Source organism: Panthera leo, chromosome E1, assembly GCF_018350215.1.
Source record: "Panthera leo isolate Ple1 chromosome E1, P.leo_Ple1_pat1.1, whole genome shotgun sequence".
Lineage (NCBI taxonomy): Eukaryota > Metazoa > Chordata > Mammalia > Carnivora > Felidae > Panthera > Panthera leo.
In genome coordinates this window covers 45,318,892-45,341,803 of record NC_056692.1, presented here as the reverse complement: position 1 = coordinate 45,341,803, position 22,912 = coordinate 45,318,892, and the positions used below count along the sequence as shown (strand labels likewise).

At 52.5% G+C, this 22,912-nt stretch overlaps 1 protein-coding gene across 8 annotated transcripts in view; it reads left to right on the top strand.

Moving 5' to 3' along the window:
* MARCHF10 (membrane associated ring-CH-type finger 10) overlaps positions 1 to 16,277 on the top strand; it is an 83,106-nt gene extending 66,829 nt beyond the window's left edge. For 6 of the 8 annotated variants that reach the window (XM_042915589.1, XM_042915586.1, XM_042915585.1 and 3 more), the window contains 2 exons: positions 7,031 to 7,144; positions 15,810 to 16,277. In XM_042915589.1, coding sequence (XP_042771523.1) covers positions 7,031 to 7,144; positions 15,810 to 15,956 — 261 coding nt within the window. In that variant the 3' untranslated portion in view covers positions 15,957 to 16,277. Of the gene's footprint in view, positions 1 to 7,030; positions 7,145 to 12,372; positions 12,416 to 15,809 lie in introns of all 8 variants that reach the window. The other 2 variants (XM_042915592.1, XM_042915591.1) reach the window with 1 other exon arrangement.
* The last annotated feature ends 6,635 nt before the right edge of the window (positions 16,278 to 22,912 follow it).

Sequence of the window (22,912 nt, the reverse complement as noted above, 5' to 3'; positions counted from 1 at the left end):
GGGGAAACTACACAAGCTCTCGGGATCTCAGTTCTCTCATCTGTAGGAAGGAGGAGATAGTTCCTACCCCGCAGGATGGGAGGTAGGAAAAGACTTGAGGATAACCCCTAATCCAGGACCTGTGCAGAGAAGGCGCTCAGGAAATGAGATCCACTGTGTTACAGCCCCAGAGATGCCCAACCTCTCTGGACTCGAGGGAGGCAGCTAAGCACGCCAGGACAAGGCTAGAGTCCATCACTGAAAAAAGCCAACCAGCCCATGCAGGGGTCATACCTGTAACCTTGGCTTCACTGCATCCTACCAGTGGAGAGAAGCATCTACAAGCATGTCCTAACCAGAACCGTGGAAGTCACTGTGTTAGCCAGAATCTTGGTGGAAGAGATCGAGGCACCCTCAACAGGGGTGAGTAAGGAGAGCTGACCTAAGAGCAGAAATGTGCAGGAAAAGAAACCAACAAGGTAGGATGAAGTATCCTGAGACTGGCATTGTGACCATTCCTAGGCCTCAAGTGACAAGGGGAGGGTGCAACCACCAGGATCAGGAGACCTGTAGGTATAGGAGAGAGAGTCCGCAATGGCCTGTGACCTTCAGTAACGGAAAGCAGCCACTGCCACACCACTCTCCAGCAGAGAGGGAACAAGAAGAATAACCACCCGGCCTCCCTCTCCTCCCGCCCTCTGGTCCCCTGCCAGGGCCTCCCATTGGCCAAACCCAACGGGAAGCCAGAGAACAAGGGGGTCTAGTTAATGCAATCCATTGAGATCGGCGTGTAGGTCACAGCACAGGGTGGAAACTGAATCTGGAGGGGAAAGCAGAAAATACCCAGCACAGTGATTACTCTACATGGAAGCAGAAAAGAGTTTAAATGAGTTTCAGCAAGAACCTGACAGGCCATCAAAGCCTTTTGAAAATGCCCTTCATTATAACCACAGGTGGAAACTAGACTGACAGACCCACCCTGGTGGGTGAACAACAGTCCCAAGAACCAACGCGCAGTATTCACCTGCAGGTGGAAAACAGTTGCGGGCTCACACTTTCGCAATGGTTCTGACTGCTCTGATGGACCCTCGTGGATTTAATGGAGTCTGTTTGCCAACAGTCTGAGTTAAACTTGAGACAGTAGGGAAGCATGACTTAGACAAGTTCAGAAACTCCGTGGACCAAGGCGGAAGTAACTATTGTTGAACAGAAAGATATGGAGGATATAATATGCTCTCGGCTCGTCCCCAGCCGGGGAGGCCCCTTGGCCTGGCCTTGGAGTTGTTATGTCTACACGGGCTCCTGAGGTCCAGGCCTTTCCCGACTCCCAAACGTTGGTGCTCTGGCCATCTTAGCCAATGCCCAGTGCCCTTCACTCCTGGCAAACAAGTTCCTTTGTTGAGACGTGAGGTAGCTGGTCCCCAAAACAGACATATACAAGGAAAAGATCAAAACCAGAAGAAGCCTAGAACTGACTTCAGCCCAGTCTGGGTCTCACTTGACCTCAACTAACTTGCTAACTCACTAATTAACAATTAACTTATTATCTTATGCATTTTTTCTTTAGGTGGTTTTGGGGTTTTTTGGTTTTTGTTTTTGTTTTTGTTTTGCTTTTCCTCAATTATAAAAATCACAAACATGCAAAAATCCCCTATAATTAACATTTAGCTGCATGCCTTTTTATTTTCCTATTAAAGTATTCGTGTCTAGGCTGGGCCCCAGAGATTCTGATTTAATTGATCTGGGATGGGCCCAGGTATCAAATTTTTTTTTTTTTTGAAGTGTGGCAAAATACACATAAAAGTTTAACTTTTAAAACACATATTGAGAGCCTATTGTATATCAGATGCTCTGCTGGAGACACCGAGGTGCCCAAGACCAACACAGTCACTTCCTTCTAACGGGAAGGGCATAGGGAGGGTAACCCTAGTGTGGGAGCATCACAACGAGGGATGTGCAGGCAGCTTGGGAACAGCCACAAAGAGGTCTGACTCGTTCTCAGGACCAAAGAAAGATTCCCTGAGGTAGAGACAGTTAAGACCAGGAAGGAAAAAGAGGAGTGAGCTCTCTATCCACGTGCCCTTGAAGGCAAAATCTGAGATATCAAAGAAAGACACCTGGCGCAAGATCTGATCCCAGATCGCAGTCATGCCCACTGGGTGTCCAGTCAGCATTGTCAATGGCTTTGAGGGTGTGGAGGGGCTTAGACCAGTGTTTTCCTGGTTTGCTTCAATGCACCTGAGTAGGAGTAGAGTGAATGTTGCCCATGGGTTTTAACAGGGCATTGAAATGTGATTATGCCCCATCCCTCGGACACTGGGTGGTTCCTGTAGGCCCCGTACATCAAGGCTTGTTACTTGGCTTCTAGTGGCTGGATTAGGAGCTCCTACAGGCTGTGTGCAGAGTGGCCCCGTGAAGCGGAAACAACTGCGGGGGCCCTAGGACCTGGACTCAGCACTTTGGGGCCACTGGCACCTGGTGGCCCAATCATAGCTCAACCCTCCCACCCTCCTTACTCAAGGATGCCTGAAAAGGAAGCCCAAGAAGCATCCATTCGCTCTGTGGGTGCTGTCCAGGAAGGAGGAGTCCTGTGTGACGTTCCTCACCTGGGAAGTAGGCCTCAGATCTGGCTCTGGCTGGGGCACTCATTGTTGGGGTGCAAGGAAGAACCCCCCAGATAGAGCTCGAACTAACATTCCAAACTCCAAGACGGGCCAGGAGAAAGCAGGCTGAAGCACAGTTTAGATCACAGATTGTACACTCAGACGCCATAGAGGCCAGGCCCATATTAAACGGTCGGAATCCTGCAGGCGTCATTATAATAAAGGGAGGTGGTCACCGAGGCAAAATGGAGAGTACTGTCTCCAACTGGAGAAGTTCGTGTCTGTCTGCCCATCCTTCCTTTCCTTCGTTCCCTTTCTTTCCTTCCCTTCCTTCCGCCCTCCCTACTTCCCTTCCCTTCCCTTCCTTCCTTTCTTCCCACCAGAGCACATCCCCAGACCACATTGTTGATCCATAGCTTAGAGCAGTGGTTCTCCAAGACGGGTGATCCCCAGTAGCATCAGCATCAATTAGGAACTTGTTAGAAATACACATTCTTTGGCTCTACCCACCAGACCCACTGAATCAGAATCTGGGGGAGGGGGAGAGGTGGTGCCCAGCAACTGCTTTTTTTTTTTTTTAAGTTTATTTATTTATTTTGAGAGAGAGAGCGAGAGAGCATGTGTACTGCATATGAGCAGAGGCAGGGGAGGGACAGAGAAAGAGGGAGACAGAATCCCAGGCAGGCTCCATGCTATCAGCACGGAGCCTGATGCTAGGCTTGGGCTCAATCCGACGAACGATGAGATCTGGACCTGAGCTGAAATCAAGAGTCAGATGCTTAACCAACTGAGCCACCCAGGTGACCCCCAGCAGCTATGTTTTAAAAGGCCCTTTCAGTAATTCTGATGCACATTCAAGTTGGGAGTGACTAGGGTCAAAAGACACGGCTAGGGGCGCCTGGGTGGCGCAGTCGGTTAAGCGTCCGACTTCAGCCAGGTCACGATCTCGCGGTCCGTGAGTTCGAGCCCCGCGTCAGGCTCTGGGCTGATGGCTCGGAGCCTGGAGCCTGTTTCCGATTCTGTGTCTCCCTCTCTCTCTGCCCCTCCCCCGTTCATGCTCTGTCTCTCTCTCTCTGTCCCAAAAATAAATAAAAAACGTTGAAAAAAAAAAAATTAAAAAAAAAAATAAATAAAATAAAAATAAAAAAAAAAAAGACACGGCTAAATGGGCCACTGTCTGGTCCAAAATCATACATTTTTGTCATTCTTTCATCTGTACATATATTTATTGAGCACACACCAAATATCCAGGGCTAGGCACGAGCACAGGATCAAACAGGCACATGTGGTCCTTGCCCTGAGTCCTATCTTTCCTCTCTGCCTCTCATAGGATATTTTTTTTTTGCAAAATACCACGTCCACTCGTATTAGCTCATTCTGCCAAAAACACCTTGGGGAAACAGGCAGGATAGAGGTTACTTCTCCCCTTTTTATAACTGGAGTCACTTGGGTCAGGCCCGGTTAAAACTCCGCCCAAAGTCTTAGCACTCGAAGGCCCCAGGCTGCCCGCTCTGGGGGCCCACGCCCACTGCATGATGGAGATGTGCTGCTGTCTTCTTTGCCCGGCTGCACAGGAGGATCTCAGCGGGCCTCTGGCTGTCATTGCTCTGAAGCACAGGCCTGGCTTTGCTCCATCGCAGCCACGGACAGATGTCCTTGGACACACGCAGCCACCTAATCACCCTCACACCTAGGAGCATCTCTTGAACACATCTGAAGACTTGATAGGACATTCAGCCAGGCTGACTGCGTCTTTGAGTGGATTATATGGAGAATTTCCATAGGTAGCAAATCTCTTGGCCCAAATGAATATTAACAAAATGAAGGGGTGGGAGGGAGGTGGGAGAAAAGAAAGAAAAACATCTGGCAGGCAGCCTGAGTGCTTCGGGGCTCCTGTCCATGGCTTCATGAGCCTCCTCTCTTTCGAGCCTCCCTGCCCCCCACCCACCCACTGCCAACACTGCACATGGGTGTCAATGCCCCACCAGAATGGTTCAGGGAGGGAGGGTCAGGAGAGCTACAAAAATAACGCTCCAAAACCTAGCTCATTTTGCCCTTGCCGAACAAATGCCCTGGAACTCTCTGTGATAACAAGTCCCTCCCACTTGTGGCTCGGAGCCTGAGATGACTGAGTTCACTAGCAAACGCATGCTCTGATTGGTCAGCCCAGCCCCTCTGTGGTGCATCACCAGCTCTGCAAAGGGCGCACATCAAGGGGCCCCGGCCAGTGAGATTTATGGCGCCACGTGACAGGTTCCCTCCCACAGGCCAGAGAAGAGACACAATCTGCTAGAAGTGACTTTTCAAATTATCTGCAGAAAACATTAGTGGATATTTTCCCCATCTGCATGCCTCCGGGCCTTATTGAGTCATAAAAAGTAAATGATTTCCCTGAATGCTTTGACAAACCTGATCGTTCCAAGCCATTTTCTAGCTGATTGATTTGCCATTATGCATCGGAGTGTCTCTCAGCACAAAGGCTTACTGGCGAAGAGGGTGCTGGAGAGAAAACCAGCAGCAGCTCGCGGGAGGCCACCGCCAGCCAGCGATAGAAGCAAGCAAGGGAGAAGGCTCGGTGTGCAGGGAGGAGCCGAAGGGTGTGGGTTAGGAAGGCTTCCCGGAGGCGGTGGCTTGCGAGACAGACGACAAGGAGGCAGGTGGGAGGAGGCAATTAGGAAAAAAGTGAAAACAAGCAACTTCCTCTCTGCCCGCTCTAGGCCAAGGTCAGGAGAGCACAGAAAACACAACCAAAGGCTAAAAATAGGAGGCTAACTGCTAAGGACAGCTGAGCGGAAGGGCCTTGAGCCGTGACCTTGGGGCCAGTGGTCAAGATCCAGAGTTGGACCTGATCCAGAAGGAAGAGTGCACCGATCCTTGCTCAACCTGGGCACCTCTTCTGGCAGCTGTTTTGTTCTTCCTGAGCTACCCTTGATGCAATGGGAACAGGGAGATAGGCCCGGAAGGAAGGGAAAAGCACTGAGGTGGTCGCCGCATCAGGTCTGAGCTTCAGTTATCCTAGGGAAACAGTCACACTTCTGACCTTTCCCCAGGGTGATGCAGAGGGCCATGTCCTCTGCTAGGGATTTTAGTCTCCCAGGGGCTTCCCGAGCTTGGTCTGGCCTTTCTCCATCCCCCACCCATGGGGATCTGATGGGAGGCCAGGCAGGGAAACAAAGCGGAGGGGGAGGAGTCGTTTCTAATGCCCCTAATTTATTGAAGGTCCAGGAAGGGTCCACAGGCCTTGTGGCATAGACCACCAAAGGCACTGAGGACAGAGGAGCTGTCCTCAGCCAGACAGCCAGACCCTCCCTGTGTACCTCCCTATGTTCCCAGCACCCGTGAGAAAAATAAAACACAACCCACCGCTGAGGAAAAGCAAAAACATTAACAAGTGCAAGATGCAGTGTGCAAAATAAAGACTTAGGAATCAGAGAGTAAAGGAATGATCGGAACAAAAAGAGGTTCATCAGGAAGGCTTCTACAAGCAGGAGACATTGCGAAGGAAGTCCTGTGAAAGGAGTGGGGGGAGGGGAGGGGGCCGGGGGGCACTCAAAACAGAAGAACAAACCAAGCCCACCGATGGAATGAGGAAGAGGGGAGCCAAGGCCCTGAGGTTCGCAGTCCATCTGGAACTCTACTGGGCACATGCTCAGCTTGCTCTCTAGGAGTTAATGGACCAGCCAGGGCTGGGGGCTTTAGGTGAGACCATCATTAAGCCCAATTATACAGAGAGAAACACACAGAACTAAGACCTGGGGCCTTTTCTCTGGACAAACAAGGGATCTTAGGAAAACAAAATGCCCGTGGCATCTGTGCTCCACATTCTCCCACAGAAAACTTTTCCTTCCCATTGGGAATGTTACCCAATATGTGCTCTGCTCTCTCCGCCCCTGTGCCTTTGCTGGCATTCCATGCCTCTGTCTGAAAGGCCCTCACCAACCCTCAGAGCCCACCCAAGGTGCTCCCATCCGTTCGGGACCGTCCAAGGGGCCTTCCCCGTGTCCTAGTAAACTGGTCTCTCTTCCCCGTGCATCTCCAGTGTAGCACGTGACACTTGCAGCTGGTACTGGAACCGTCTCTGGACGAGGCTGTCCCACACCAGACGATGGGCTCCCAGCAGGACCTCATATTCCCCACAACACCCAGCTCAAGGCTTTGACGTGTAACTGCTCAATAAACGTTCGAGGCATGGGGTTGAGCCTGGAACGCGGGGCTTTTTCAGGGCATCCTCCACTAAGCAGTAAAGAATTTCCAGCCTCTGCCCTGAGAGAGCAGTAAAGGATCCCCCCTCTCTTGCTCTGTTCTCTGATCCCCAAAGGCAGGCCTTGCCTTGGGGTTTGGGGTCTTGTCCCACTTCTTGTCACCCGGTGTCCTTACTACCCTCTGCCCTGTGATGTAGACCGTGAATAGTTTATAGATGCACTTAGGAGTCTCTTTTCCATATTTAGGCACAAAATGAGCTGATGAACTCAGGCTTGTACCTGGCGCTCCTGCTTCACCTCTATGAGCAGAGGTTTGCAGAACTCATGAGACGCAACTACAACCGAGTCATCAGAGAGAGGGTGAGTGTGGCTCCGACCCGGGCCGTTGGCAGCAGTCCCCCAAACCTTGCAGCGCTGGTTAATACGTGTGCAATCTGTTGAGGGCTTCACGGTCACTTGGTAGGATGTGGCACTGCCATCATTAGGACTAAGACGTAGTGGCTGCTAAGTGTATGCACAGTGGGCCTTCTGGCTGAAAAGTAAGGGATAATCACATGATTGCTTCCTATTGAACATAAATAGCAATTAAATGGTCACTCTTGGTCATATAAGCAAGTGAGTCTCTGGAGATATTTGCTCCCCCAAGTAGAGGCCAGCAAGGCTGTGAGGCATGCCCACGGCCCAAGCTCGGAGGGTCCGTAAAAAACAGGGGCCTTCCCCCAAGGAGAACTGTTTCTTTTGCCTCGGCTCCCAGAGTGTGTTATTCCAGTGTCTCTGCATGTGTGAGGCCAGGAAATAAAGGTGCCGACAGTGTCCCATTTGTCATTAGAAAGGAGACAATGTATTCACCGGGAATAGTCATCTGGGGCCGCCCTTCGTTTAACAGGAGAACCAGGAGCCCTCTATGAGGCCACGCAGTTTCGGGGGAGAAGCCTGGCTCCGCTACTAATCGGAGCCTGGACTTAGCAAAGTCCAGCAAAATGTACATTTGGTCACTGTCCAGTCAGAACGCAGAGCCCCAAGGGACTTCCCTCTTGGCTAAATGCCTGTCTGTGGCCAGGCCAGGAAAGCGTACTCCGTAGCCGGACATGGGTACCTCATTTACCTTAAGGTCATGCCAGGGACCGGTCTGCTTTTAGCGTTCAATGCCCCTCGGGGCCTGAAACTTGACCTCTGCTCCTATCAGGAGGTCGTGACTGGCAAGCAAGGCAGTGTGGGCGACGGGAAAGCCACCAGTGGTGTCACAAGGCAGTTTTGGTGACACTCTGTCACCCTTTCCCTATGCATCTCTCTCTTGACTTTCTCTTCTCTGTCCCCCGCTGTCTGTCTTCATGTCTCTCTCCTCTTCTTCCTCAAGTGGGTAAGAGGCACCTGCCTGGAGGCTGGAACCCAGTGATTCTGAGGGTCCCTGACATAGCCCAGACCTTGCAATGACAGCAGGCTTCTAAGCCATCCCTATTAATGATGCTGGGTTCAAACCATCAGTCATAAGAATTCTGGATTTGTCCCTCCTTTTTTTTTCTGGCGTAAGTTCTCCCTTTAGACCTCAAGCTCTCAATTAAGAAAACAGGCTGGGTCTTGGCCAAGATATCTCCTCAGGAATCTCACCCTCTTTTTGACCCAGGCCTGTCCTTCCTTTAACTCTTCCGTAGTTTTAATGGTGACATAAATTCCTCAGAGAAATACATTTAAAAAAAAAAATACAGGAAGCAGGAAACGATCCTTTGTTAACATTTCTGTAACCTTATTTTCATGATTCCACATCTTTTTTAATGAACTTTTTATTGCACATTGAACTTCAAAGCACCCAGTGTTTGATATAGGTTACAGATGGCTAAAACATCAACAGGCTAATGTAAGCAATGCTAGCCTCCAGGACTGCAGGACAAACACGAGAGGGCAATGTACACTACAACCCCATGGGTGAAAACCAAGGCCTTAAAGCATTGAGTCTACAGAACTTTCTGGTAAAACTATCCTAGAGAAGGAGTGACAGCAGGAGCAATCTGGGAACCCAGATTGCTGGGAAGGAAGAAGGAAGCAGAATGGACAGGGCAACACTCTTAGGCTTACATTTAATTTGGGAAACCCTGAAATAGATCTCACGCACTAAAACCACCACACAATAACCGGTACAAATAGCCAGTTAAGAGGGACCCAAATGGAAGGACGAAAACAAATGACTTTTGTCAAATTCACACTCTCCTGGAGTGGAGTCTCGGGATCTTTTTGTAGAAAATACCAAGAATCTGAGGGTAACATGTAGCAAAAAAAAAAGAAAAAAAAAAGGCCCTATGTTGGGGAAAAAACCCTTCTGTCCTTTACCTATCAGAACTGGAGAACCCATTCATGTCTGACTCCTTGGTGGTGTCTCATTAAGACACCCAGTGATGAATCCTTGCCCATGGCAATGATCATTCACTCACTCTTTCATCCATGCCCTGGCTTGTTTCGGGTGCCGAGATGGGAATCAGGGGAAGTGGGCACCTGACATGACGCCATGTTGTCCCATTCTGACCAAGCTGGAAGATGAGACTCACATATTTATAAAGACTGGAAATAACTGGAAAGTGGCACTTGGTCAAGAGAACCAGTGGATCCAGTGAATTTCTAGAGGCTGTGAATTAACAAGATCTTCCCTGGCTGGGACTTCTGGGGTTTCCAGTGATCCCATAAACAAACAATTTGTCTCCCTCATGAGGTTGTGTTACTTGAAGGCAAAGCCGGGCCTTCTACACCTGTCTGATGATCTGGGCATACAGTGAACCAATCATATTTGATGATCATGTCACAGGCACTGTGGACGCCAGGGGCATTGAGTGATTACCAAAATGCTAAATGACTGCAAATGAGGACATGGTCTCCTGGGGGGCGGGGGTGGGGGACGGTGGTGGTCACTGGCAGCTCCCTTGTGGAATTTTTATCTCTCTTTGTGCCCCACAAACCTCCAGTGCCTAGAAAATGCCTGCCGCATAGTAGGTGCTCAGTAACCTTTGACGCTCAAATCAATGAACTAATAAACCAAAGCCTATTCTCTAGGAAGTGAGTTTTGAGTTATGTTTTGGAGAAAGTAGCACAAATTTGTGGAGCGTGAACAATATTCTAGGTAAAGGAACCCTCTCAAGTTCAAGGTATATATTTATCTATTCAAAGAATTTCTGTATGCCTACTACGTGCCAGGTTCTAAACTAAATTCTGGGAATACAAACTCCTTGCCTATAAGGGGCTCCGAGTCTGAAGAGAGATAAGCATGTAACCAAGAGTATCAAGAAATGTGCTTTACGATGGAAGAAGGAGCCAGATGCGGAAGCGCCCAGAGCAGTTAGGTCCCGGGAGGAACCACCCTTCTCACCCCTTCCTACCACTCCTTCTCCAGGACCAACTGTCCAGGCAGGGTCTTCAGAGACACAAACTAACGTTCCAAGAGGACTTGCTTTTAATCCAGTTGGGTTGTACCCTCTGCCATGGGCCTTCCCACTGCTTGAGAAGCCTCGTGCCAAAGCTGCTTCCCCCACCTGATCAGTTCAGGAGGTGATGTCCCAACCAAATCTTGGGGAGTTTAGCAGCTGGACAAGGGATGGTGGTGAGGGAAAGGGCATTCCATGCAGAAGGAAAGGCAGAGGCTCAGAGAAATGAGGAAGACTTGTATGTTTGAGAGAGTCGAGGAGAGGAGTGCGGCTGGAGCTGGCAGGAAGTGAGTGTGGAGGCGGAGGCAGGGAGCAGGGGCTGGAGGGTTTGTGTGCAGCTCTGGGAGGGTTTCTAGCCCCGGGCTGGCAGGCCAGGAGATTTGCATTTTTGAGCGAAAACTGCAGCAGCTACGTGGAGGGCGGGCAGCTGCTGCTGCAGTGGGATGGGTTAAGGGGGCCCAGGTGGGGGCACTGAAGACGGAAAGGGCACAGAGTGAGGTCCAGGCTGAAGGAAACAGTGACTGTTACTCTCTGCAAGGGCCCAGCGGGAAACTGGCCTTTTCTCCAAATGCTCGCGGTGGAAGCATCTCCAGAGAACACAGGACCCCATCAGCTGCCTGTTAAGCTGATGGGGACACAGGGCTGTCCTCTGTGGGGAAGCTAAATGGACTCGCCTTCCCTCACCTCCCTCCCTCTCAGTGCCCATGTGGGGTACTCCATTATTCAGGGCCTGTACCCCCAAAGTCCCCTGTCCTGGGCTCTCTCCTAGCCATAGGTTTTGTCAGTATCATGCTCTCCATTTCCTCAATGAAATGTACCTGTACCCTGAATCCCTCTCCCTGCTTGCCCAAGGCAGCTCCCCGATGCCCCAAAGTGCCGACCTCCATGGACTACGTCAAACCATAGAAAGAATCTCGGTCCTTGAGCTAAAAGGCAAAGAGCAGAAGGGACCCCGGGCCTTTCAGGGATCATGACGGTGCCTGTGTCCTCCTGGAGTGAGCACCCGCCCTGGTTTCCTGCCCCGGGTGTGCTGTATTAACATTTCACCTGTAGGGAAACTTCCACCTGTGTGAAACTGGGAGGAGGGGCAGGGAACGCAGCGGCTGGCCTGGGAGGCGGGCAGGGTCTTGAAGGAGCTCTGAAACCCCACCGGCCCATTCACGTGTGAGGCCACAGGGACTTTCTCCAGGTCCTCCCATTCACACTGTTCGTAGAAAACCCAAAACTCTTGCCTCAAAGGACCAAGTCTACCCAAAATATTTGAGGCCCAGGCTTGGCCCTCATTTGGGGAAACTTCCCTGCTCACCCAGAAGGCATTTCCTTGAGGAATGAGGCCTGGTTAATATAGATGCGGTCACCTGGCTCTGAGTCTAGGCTGGGATGTGGCCGGCTCAGCAGGAGGGCATGGGAGCTGTGGATAGCTCAGTCCTGGCGTATAATTTACCCCGTACCCAGGACTGCTACTTAGGACAGAGTCCATCCTTCTCCTGCCCTCCCCCTAGTCTGCGGGTGACAGGGACCCAGGGGCCAACGCTGCCTCCACAATGGCCAGCAGTTGCCCTAGGAACAGTGTCTGGCACCCCTCGTTTTGTCCTCCAGCCTGTCACAAAGCCCCTCTTCTGCTGGGGGGAAGACCACCAGCCCTTCCGCACAGGAGCCACATCCTTGCAGCCTGGCACAATGGGCTCCCACGGAGTACACAGTGTTTCTCATTGTGGCATAAAATGCCATAAAGTCAGAACAAAGAGGGAGCCCAGAGCCTTGATGGGCCTGCTGCTTCCTGCCGGGCAGAGAATACAACCGATTGTTTAAAAGCCAGTGGTGAGGCAAGTGGCCAATTAGCACGGCCTTCACCCCCACTGGCTTGTAGATGATTCGGGCCATCCAGAATGGGATTCTGCTACTCAGATCAATTGCTGAAAGGAAGCAAGTCTGCGCACACATGGCCAAATTTAGAAGCCCTGAACCAGCAAAGGTGACCTGGGTCGTGGCCGCCGGTGTCTTTAGGAGAGGCTAAGCCCTGCCCTGCGGGTGAATATCAACACTGCCCTTGGCACCTCTGCCCCTTTAAGGTGATGTAAGGGAGTCCTAGGACATTCCTGAGAGCGGGGAATTATACATCTGTTCACAATTGCTTTGGAGAAAAAAAAAATTCATTTTTCATTGTCTTCTTTCTCATAGTTGTCAAGAAATTACCCACAACCCAGACCGGAAGAAAATGAAAGTAGGTTTGGGGGTCAGTCCTGCCATCTTGAGGGTGTTTTTGCTAACTTACTCTTTTTCCCCCGTGGCTGTGTTGAACCTCATACTGTGGAAGGAAGTAATGACCACCACCCAGAGGCAAAAATAACCCCACCAAGCCTGGGAAAGTCTAGCTGCAGCAGTCAGGAAAGCGAGTCCGAGTAGGCTGGAGGCACAGCAGATAAGAATTTTAACTCATCCTGAAATCAAGGACAAGGGCCAGCCAAAGGGAAGATGGTATGGTCAGGCGGGCTCCGGAGGGCTGGCTGCAGGCTTTTTTTCCCTTCGCCTTTGCTGGGATTTTCCAGTATCCGGTACTTGGGGAGCCTCCTGGGTTATCTTCTAAACCCTGGAAGGGAGCTGTTTAGCCATCACGGGAAGGGACCATGTTCATTCACGGGCTAGTGGCTGTCCTGGATCCTCTCACCACGCGGTCCAGTCAGGGGGCCCAGCCGGATACGGAGGCTGAACGAGGACAGCAGGTCTCCCGAGAAAGGTCCCACAAAGGAGGCAGCACAGCTGTCTTCCAACAGGTTCGTTATCCCATTAAAAAAAGAAAAGGAAAAAAAAAAAAAAAAACACCCCACCACACGGAAGAAAATGTGCTTAATTAAAGCAGGAGGGTTTACAGCCAGACTCAGGAAGGATTCCTCCATCAGCAGGGAGAATGAACGTTACCGTGGACTGAGGCGGGTGTGACAATCCCATCTCCAGAAGTTCTTCAGGGGAGAAATTTTACAATCGCCCGCCCTAAGGCAGGTGGAAGGTTTAGAACGACGATTCCCACACTGGCCTCGCCATCCGAATCACCTGGGCGATTTACCAAAAGGGCAGGTTCCTGGGCCCCTCCCAGGGGTTCGGATTCAGACGGTGGGGTGGACCCCCGGGGATCCCGACGCGGCCGATCGCGGCGATGCTTTGGGGAACCCCGACCAGCTCAAAGCCCCGCAGGGTGGGGCCCGGATTCCGACCCCAGAGAACCCAATTTATTATTCGGGGCACGCAGCGCTGACAACCCGGGCTGACCGTTCTCAGGGACGCGGGGAGGAGACGCTTCCCTCCGTTCACAAAAGGAGCCCAGAGCGCGCCACGGTGTCCCCCCCGCGTCCCCTGGCGCCCTCGCCAGGTCCCGGGGCCGTTCGGGGCCCCGCCTCCCGGCCCTGCCGCCTGGGCCCACCCGGAGCCGCTGCTCCCCCTGCGGCAGCCGGGAAGGGAGCGTGGAGATTTAGAAAAGACCTTTGTGTCTCGGGGAAAGCGCCTCTGCGCCTCGCTCGCAGGTCCCAGCGGCAGCCTTCGGCGAGAGCCCCTGCTCCGAATGGGCGCGGCCGGGCGCCGACCACGGGCGCCTGGGCCCGCGCTCCGGCCGGGGAGGAGTGGGGGGTGGGCCGCGGCTCCGGGCAGGGCGGCGGAGGCGCCCCTCCCAGCGCCCCCGCCCCGGAGGCTCTAACCGGTCCCGGGAAACCCGCGGCCCGCGCGCGATGGCTGGGCGGGGGCGACCCCTAGTGCCCAGCGCGGGCCGCTGTCGCCCTGCGGTCCCGGGGACGCAGCCTTTCCCCGGGGGTCTGGGGGCCTCCTCGCCCGGGCCGCAGGGGAGCCTGCCCTCTCTGGAGAGAGGGGGAAGAGCATCCCTGGGGCTCTGCTTAAAAAAAAAAAAAAAAAAAAAAAAAAAGAGTCTCCGCCGAGACCTACGGGAGCCCTCCCTGCAAGTGCCTGGCGCTGCGCTGCTGCCCCCCTGCGTCGCTCAGAGGCAGATGGTCCCGCTGATCGTCACTTGCCCTCCCCTCTTCAGGAAGCTGGGACTAGCTGTAGGATCTGCCCCAACGCGGGGCAGCCAATGCTCCCCTGGAAATGCGGGTCTAGGCCTTCTCTCCCTGCACCATCCCAGACACTGGGGATACAGCCCGGGTGGAAGAGGGCCCTGCACAGAGGGGCTATCTTGGCACGCTGGTCAGGTGCCGCGCTTGCCTAGCTTCCGGCCGGGGCCACAATCAAGACCCAGACAAGCCGGGGCAGCCAGAGGCAGACAGATGCACATGCCTCCGGTCCTCCTCCGGCCACACTCTCCTTTGCTCCCCAGCAGCCTGGCATGGCTCAACTGGTCGGGAGCACTTTTTAAAGTTGGGTTGCCAGAGCTGAGTCACAGCTGCCCTAGCTCAGTTCAGGTAAAAAGGGAGGAAAAAGACGAAACATCGGGGCCCACCAGGTGGCACAAGGAGATGCCAACCTCTTTGGGGCTCCGTGGTGCCCATGCCAGGCTTCTCACTGGGTTCCCCCCTCCCCTGGATCTGGAGCACACAAATGCCACCGGCAGCACTGAGGTAAAAGCAGCTTCGGAGAGTTCCTGGGTGGGTGTGCCCAAGTTCCACCACTTGCCATATGGCTCTGTGACCCAGCCCCCCCCCCCCGCCCCCCGCCAACAGGCACTTCACAAATGACTGACACAAATGACTGTCACCACAGCCAAGTCCAAGGCCTGGGAGGGGAACTATGCCTCCTGTAGCCAGCTGTACCGGTGTGGACAGGTGCAGCCTTGAGGGTCTTCAGGCCAAAGGCTGGGCCAGACCACCTCACCCCCATAGACGCAAGTCTAGGCAACTAGCTTTGGGGGAAAGAACAGGATAGGCCAGGGCACAGGGGCAGCTCATGGGGCTGGAGCTTCCTTGTAGCACAGGCAGAGGCAGAGAGGGTCCAGGATGCCAATTAATCCTGCTCCCTGCCCTTCTTCAGTGGTTTCCGGATAAGTCAGGGAGCACTCCTGATGCCAACGGGAAAAGTATTCTGAGAACAAGAGTTCCCCCAAGAATAAAGGCAACTCCCCCATACTCCCCCTCTTCCCCGGGGCCCCCACTGCCACCCCACTGCCTCTTTGCTCCCTGTCTTCCCATCCCAGGACCCTCTACCTCCAGCCATTTGCTCTCTGAAAGATTTCTTAAAGACCTAGGTCAACCCTCTCCCCATTCCCCCACCCAGCAAGGAAGTAGAGGTTTATGTGGAGGCATTGCCCTGAGAGGCAGCAAGGCTCCTCTGGGGATTCACCCTGCAAACATCTGCAGCACCAGGTCAGGCGAGGATGTGCTTTTGTGGAGGGGCTTACAGTCCCCTCTGCCCTGGCCGGAAGCCCCGACAGGCATTCGAGGATTCCCCGGACAGCGGGCCCTTATCCACGCTGTTGCCGGCACTGCAGCGAGCGAGCGAGAGAGCGAGAGAGAGAGAGAGAGAGGGAGAGATGTGTGTGTGTGTGTTTGTATGCGTGCGCGCAAATGCCCGGGCACAGGTGCTGGGGTGGGGGTCAGGAGGGGAAGCCCAGCCACACCCTGGTTGACAGAGCTCGCTGTCCACTATGGCTCCACAGCCTGAGACGCCTTCTTACTTTCCAGATTCCGAGCTGGGGGATGGAAACGATAGCAACGGCCACGTTGTCTAGCAAGGGAGCTGGCCCTGGAGCTCTGCAAAGACATCGCCCCACAGCCGCTTCTTCTACATCCCCGTATGCCTCCTTTCCTCCTCCTCCTCCTCTTTACTGAAACGGAAACCAAAGTGTTTACATTACCGTTTTCCCCTCGTGCCCCTCTCTTCTCGGGGTCTGGCCCGAGCAATACAGACGGCAGCAGCGACCGGCGCAGCCCCAGTGCAGTCCCAGACAGCGCAAGCCAAGCAGCCCGGGGCTTGTTGGGTCCCTGCGGGTGGCCCCGCTGCTGGCTCAGCCAGAAGCCCAGGTGACCCAGCGGCCCTGCCCGCCCAGCAGCCCGGGGGGCCCTCTGCTGAGGGTACCTGGTCAGGCCTTACTCCATGCTGAGTGGAATCGAGCCACATCCTCAGTAAACGGACTTAATTCACCCAGCTTCCTTTTGTGTGTGTGTTTTGTTTTTTGTTTTGGTCTCTTTGCACAAAGGCTCAGGGCCTCAAACTTGGGGGACAGGGAAGCATATCTCACCCCTCTCCCCACCTCCACCTCTCCTTGCTCCCCACCATCACGGTGACATGTCCTGGACCCTGTGGACTGTGACAGGCTGAATGGCCAGCAGCCCCTGTAGTACCTACTTAGGTCGGGCTTGGTGTGTGGACTCCATACAACTCTCCTATTGACACCGTAGGGCCCAAAGACTAGGCCAACATGTGAGGTTAAGAAAAAAAAAAAAGGTCAGGGGTGCCTGGGTGGCTCAGTCAATTTAGCATCTGACTTCAGCTCAGGTCATGATCTTGCGGTTCATGAGTTCGAGCCCCACATCAGGCTCTGTGCTGATAGACCAGAGCCTGGAGCCTGCTGCAGATTCTGTGTCTCCCTCTCTCTCTGTCCCTCCCCTCCTCACACACTCTCTTTCTCTCTCTCTCTCTCAAATATAAATATTAAAAAAAATTAAAAGCTCAGAGAAGGTTTGTGTGTGTATGAGAGAGGGACAAAGGTCAAAAAAATAATAAAAGATGGCGGGAATGAAGTTCTAATACATGTAAAAGCATGATGCTAAGTGAAGGAAGCCAGGCACAAAAGACAACACTGTACGATTCTATTTACACACAATTTCTAGAAAAGGCAAAACTATAGAGATAGATCAGGAGTGGCAGGATTGGGACCAGAAGGAGAGACTGTCTACACACGGGCTCAAGAGGATCTGGGTGAGGAGGCTGCTCTAAAGCTGGGTCCCGGGTGATGCTTCCACAGCTGGACAAATTTACTAACGCTCATCGAACTGGGTGCTCACAATGGATGAACTCTGTGGTATAACTGTAAAATACGCCTCAATAAATTTTCTCTAAAAATGGAGGAAAAGACAGAGAATGAGAGAGAAGAGGGAGAGAGAAAGGGAAAATGAGAAGAAAGAAGTATGTCTCCCTCCTACCTTCCAAGACCAGGAGTAGCCATTGCAGATTTTGCCACAAAGACGGGGTCACCTGAGATGAGTGATGGTGCCGGCAGGGTTTTAGGAAATCTGAGTTCTGACTGAATTCCCTCAAAATCTTGTCCATCCCTGACACGATCCAGTTAAAGTGACTCTATTACTGCAAGCTGGTGGGTGGGGCCAGGCAGCCTAGCTCCCAGAGCTGAGAGCAAAGCACAGGGACGCCTTTGAATGTTAATAGAATCTACAAGAGCCATTCCAGTTGAAAATATCTCCCTGATGTAAATAAAACTCCTAAAACCTCAAATTCTTCCATTCACAAATGCAGCCTCAAGCCCTAATCATTCTATGAGAAAATGGGCCTTTATTTTTCAACTGCACTCAAAGGTTGACTCAAGACTAAAGAATTGGTCCAGGAGCCAATACTGAGAAATGTCTAAGAAGGAACAATACATATTTAAAAAAAAAAAAAAAAAGTTTTAGGGCGCCTGGGTGGCTCAGTCAGTTAAGTGTCCGACATTTGACTTTGGCTCAGGTCATGATTCTAGGGTCATGGGATGGAGCTCTGAGTCAGGCTCTGTGCTGAGCGAGGAGCCTGCTTAAGATTCTCTCTCTCTCGGGTGCCTGGGTGGCTCAGCCGGTTAAGTGTCCGACTTCGGCTCAGGTCATGATCTCCCAGTTTGTGAGTTCGAGCCCCATATAAGGCTCTGTGCTGACAGCTCGAGCCTGGAGCCTGCTTCGGATTCTGGGTCTCCCTCTCTCTCTGCCCCTCCCCCACTCATGCTCTGTCTCTCTGTCTCTCAAAAATAAATACATGTTAAAAAAAATTAAAAAAAAAAAGATTCTCTCCTCTCTCCTCCTCACCTCTGCCCCTCTCCCCGAATTGTGCTCTCTTTCTCTCTAAAATAAAAAATAAATAAGTTTTATAGAGAGCTTGATGGAATCTGAGGTGGCCATATAAACATTGACAGGCCCAATCCACTATAAGATGGGACAGTGTTTGAGGCAGCTACCCTGAGATTGTCACAGGTTTACACCAGCCAACACTGACTTTTTGAAAACTATTTCAAGGATTTACCCTCCTCGGGTGCCTCAGAGTGCCTCCTCTGAGGTCTCAGTGGGAAAGACACAGCAGAACTAATATCTACCTGCACCATTAATTCAACATTGCTGTGGCCCAGGGCTCCACTGATGGGGCTTCTCATGGCCTGAGGTGCCTCAAGGATCAAGTGTCATTTATTAAAAGACCCTGGTGAAAAGGGCTACATTGCCCCTTTCTAACTGAGTAAATATTGTCAAAATCTATTAGAGGTTCAGACACAGTAGATGGAACGTGGATTAAAAAAAAACAAAACAAAACCTTTGCCTTCACCATGACCCTCAAACATTTATCAACCATCAACCATTTGCCAGGTTGTAAGGACACACAGAAAACAAATGATGCCCGCCCCCTAGGAACATAGCCTTTCTGGGGCAATAGGATATATACAGAAAAAGTCAAATCAAGGTAATATAGATGCCACCCATAGAGCACTTTCTAGAAGCTGGGCCTGGGGACTCACAATAAGCTTGTGAGGCAGATATTACTAACCTCACATTACTTGAGAGGAAACTTGTAGTAGGGTTCCCCAGGGAAACAGAACCAATAAGGTATATTTATAAATATATGGAAAGAGATTCATTATGAAGGATTGGCTCACGCAATGATGGAGGCTGAGAAGTCCTGCCATCTACCACATGCAAAGTGAAGTGCCAGTGAAGTCTGTGAGGTAGTTCTAGTTCAAACCTGAAGGCCAGGGGTGCCTGGCTGGCTCAGTCGGTGGAGTGTGTGACTCTTGATCTTAGGGTTGTGGGTTCAAGCCCCACATTGGGTGTAAAGATTACTTAAAAATAAGAATCAGAAAGAAAGAGAGAGAGAGAGAGAGAGAAAGAAAGAAAGAAAGAAAAAGAAAAAAAAGAAAAAAAATCACCAAAAACTGAATGCCTAAGACCCAGAAAGGCTTATTTTTGAGGGCAGGAGAAGACGAATGTTCTAGCCAAAGCAGAGAGAACATTCACCCTTCCTCTGCCTTTTTGTTGTTTTCAGGCCATCGACAGATAGGGTGATGACCACCCACCCTGGAGAAGGAGATATTCTTTACTCGGTCGACCCATTCAAATGCTACTCTTTTCCAGAAACACAGACACACTCAGAAGTAACGCTTTTCCAGCTATCTGGGTATCCTTAGCCCAGTCGAATTGACCCATAAAATTAACCATCACAAACCTAACTTTGTGTGATGCACCAAAGTTTACAGGATAAAGTCTGTTGGCCAAGGCTGGGCTCCCAGACTGCCTAAGAGAGGGAATAATATCCTTAACCAGCTCCAGGAGGGCCAAAGGTTCAGGGAAGGCTTGTGGAGGAGAAAAGGGCCTTGAAGGATGGTGGAGCTCAGGTAAGCAGAGAGGTGGTGGAGGGAGGGGCAGGTGGGGAGCACATACAAACATAGGGTATGGTGGGAGCCACTGGCTAGAAAGGGCTCATTGGGCAGGGGAGCTAGGGGACCCTGGGGCCAAGACAGGGAGCTGAGAGTCCACACATAGGCAGCAGGGAGCTTCCATAGTCACAACCCAGGCTGGCACAATGAGAGTAGGACCCAGAAGAACAGGCAGTAGGAAAGAGGGGAGCGCACCCTGTCACAACAGCACGTTGGATGAGTCAACTCCCACTGAGGAGGCGAATATGAGTTTTTAAATATCCCTAACCTTGTAAATGTCTAATATATCAACCGAGTCCCCACCTCATTTCTGTGTATTCCCTGCAATTCCGCACATCGTACATTGTAACCCTCAGCCCTACCCCAGCCCAGGCTACCCACGTCTCCCTCCTCCACTGCCTTGGAAGGGCAAAAAGAAAGCCGTCCTTCTCCACCCTTAAGCTCAAAATAGGCTTCTGAAACTCTAAGCAGAAATGATAGGTTGAGACAAAACTCTTAGTCTCAGAGACTGGCTTCAAGATCCCAGGGGCTCTCTGTTCCCATGGCTGACTCTGCCACAATTCCTATAGAGCAGCCGGGGGCGGGGTGGGGAAGAGGTGACATGGCAAGTCCTCCCCTCTTGTGCCTCCATTCCTCACCTGTTCGTGGTGTCTTGAAAGGATAAAATCAGTTAGTTCATGGCAAACAGAACAGGGCTGCATATAGTAAATACTCAATGAATATTTTGATTTTTACCATTATCATGGAGGAATGGCCTGTCTGAGGCAGTGTCCTGAGCCCCCTGCAGCCCCCGTATGGGGAAAGACACTGTCCAAAAGTTTCCCAAGTCCCAAAGAGAGATACACAAGGGCAAAAGAAGGGCATCTCTTCATCAACCAGCAGGGAACTGCAATGACTAGGGACCGTGTCGCTGGATACTCCAGAGGACCACAGAACTTAGAGGAGCCAGGGAGGAAAGGAGAAAACCGCCCAGTGGACCAGAAAGCCTTAGCCGAGCAGGATTCCCTGGAAACGGCTAAAACTAAACTTCCACCATCTGCTATCAGAAGATAGTCAATTTTTTGCATTGAGTGCCAGCGACGAATCCATTTCAAGGGGAGGGGGGCGGATGCCTGCTTACTGCTTAGCTCCTCTCCTCCCTCCAGGGCTGGCTGCCCGCCTGCTTTTCCGGACAAGGAAGGATTGAAATCACACCTCGGGTTGTGCCGACTCTGGTGGCAGTCAAGACTGAGGTCAGCCTTTTCCTGGGGCCTCTTGGCAGCCCTGAGCCCTATGATAAAGGCCTGAACGTCTGGGCACTTGGATCTCATTGTCCCCCCTTGAGGCCCCTCCCTTTTTCCTCTCCTTTCCCCCTCCTGCCCTTCTTTCTCCGGTCTGCCCTCAAGATGCAACTCTTTACCTTGTGCCTGTCACACACTGGAGCCCCAGTGCTCCAGGCAGCTTGGCAGGGCTCAGACAGCCCGTTCCAGGAAAGCCATGTGGTGTGGCTGGCTGGCTCCTCACCCCTGCGGCCTCATAGTGCTGCCCACTGGGCCAGCCCAGCTCTGCCAGGACACCTGGGAGGAGGCCATCTCTGCCTTGACAAGGAGAGGTTGTGAGAAAAGGCCTGACACTGTTCTCCGGAGGGCGGCCCCACTCTCCCGTTCATTCATGGATTCAGTGAGCTGTCACCGAACATCCAGGAGGCCAGAGCTGAGCCAGGTTAGCCCTGCAGGTGGAGGTTGGCCTCGGTGCCTGGCACACAGTGGCCTCGGCCAGGCCCACCGGGATGAGATCCTGCCGCCAGCAGAGAGGGAATGCAGAGGCGTCCTTAATGTTTATTGAATTGAAATGAACAGAAAGACAGGAGGTTCAGCGGACTCCATCAGAACCAGCACTGTTGAGAAGCCCGAGGGAAATGGCTGCTCCAGGCCCAGAGCCTTCTTCCTGCCCTGACAGAGAGCTGCCAGAGCCTCCCCTTACCTTCCTCTGGGCCAGCAGGAGCCCCCAAGCATAAAGAACAAAGTCTACAGGGAGCCCCCAGGTGTCTGTGAAGTCCAGCGTTTAGCCGGGGAACAGGGCTCTGGTGAGAACAACAGCCACCTGAGGGAAGGATAGAGGGGCCAGGATAGGTATTTCTGGAATAATTTAAACCTCTGGACACTCACCATCACTACCCCCAGGCAGCACTAGACATTTGCGTCCTCAGTTCCTTGGCTGCTCCTCCCACCCCCAGGAATCCCGTGACCCTGCCTTTACCCCTCAGCTTTTCTTCCCTCCCAGGGCAAGGGGTCAGCAGAGGCCCAGGGAGCTTCTGCCCCCAGGTGGCTCCCTGCAGGCCGGTCAAGCAGTCTTTTGAGCTGCAGATAATGGCAGGGCCCTTAGCGCACAAAGGGAGCCGCTCCCTAATTTGGGGAGCAAATCGCTTCAGGGGGAAGTGGATTAATCATTAAGGACCCCTCCCCTGTGGGATTGGGGCTCCCTCCCCAAAGTGACCAGCTCCCTCCACGGGTCCTGCTGCTGCCCGTCAGAGGAGAGCCACTGCAGGGAGGTGAGAGCTGGACGATGGCCTCGGGCTTGGCCTCAGTCACGGGTTCAGAGAAGCAGCTCACAAGCCCAACCTCGGCGGGGGGGGGGGGGCGGCTCAAAAAATGGCATCCCATTTACCCTACTGTCCAGGCCAAAAGCTTTGGACTTCTCAATGTGTATCTTTTCATACTGTTTAGGTTTAGACTCTGAACCATGTGGTGTTACAACTTACTCAAAAAACAGAAACTTGTTTTCAAAATCACAAACAAGGTAAAACATGCACGTAATATGTGCCGGCGCCCAGAACCTGGCCACACGGAGGTACCGGTCCACACCACCATCTTCAAAGGACAATCGGATTAGCCATTCCCACCGACTTCCTATTACACCTCAAACAACGTCCATACTCTCTACCACTGCCTTCAAGGCCTTGGACTCCCCCATGCTCCCCTTCCCAACCCTCCAGCCAGCCTGGCCTCCTTGCTGGTCCTCTGAAGCACCAGGGACCAACACACAGCAGGGCCCAGCCCGCACCGCCCCCAACCCCCCCCCCCCCCCCCCCCCCCCCCCCCCCCCCCCGGCCTGGACCTACCTAGGTGTCTCCATTGCTCACTCCCTCACCTCCTTCAGGTTCATCTCACTTCCTCTGATAAGACT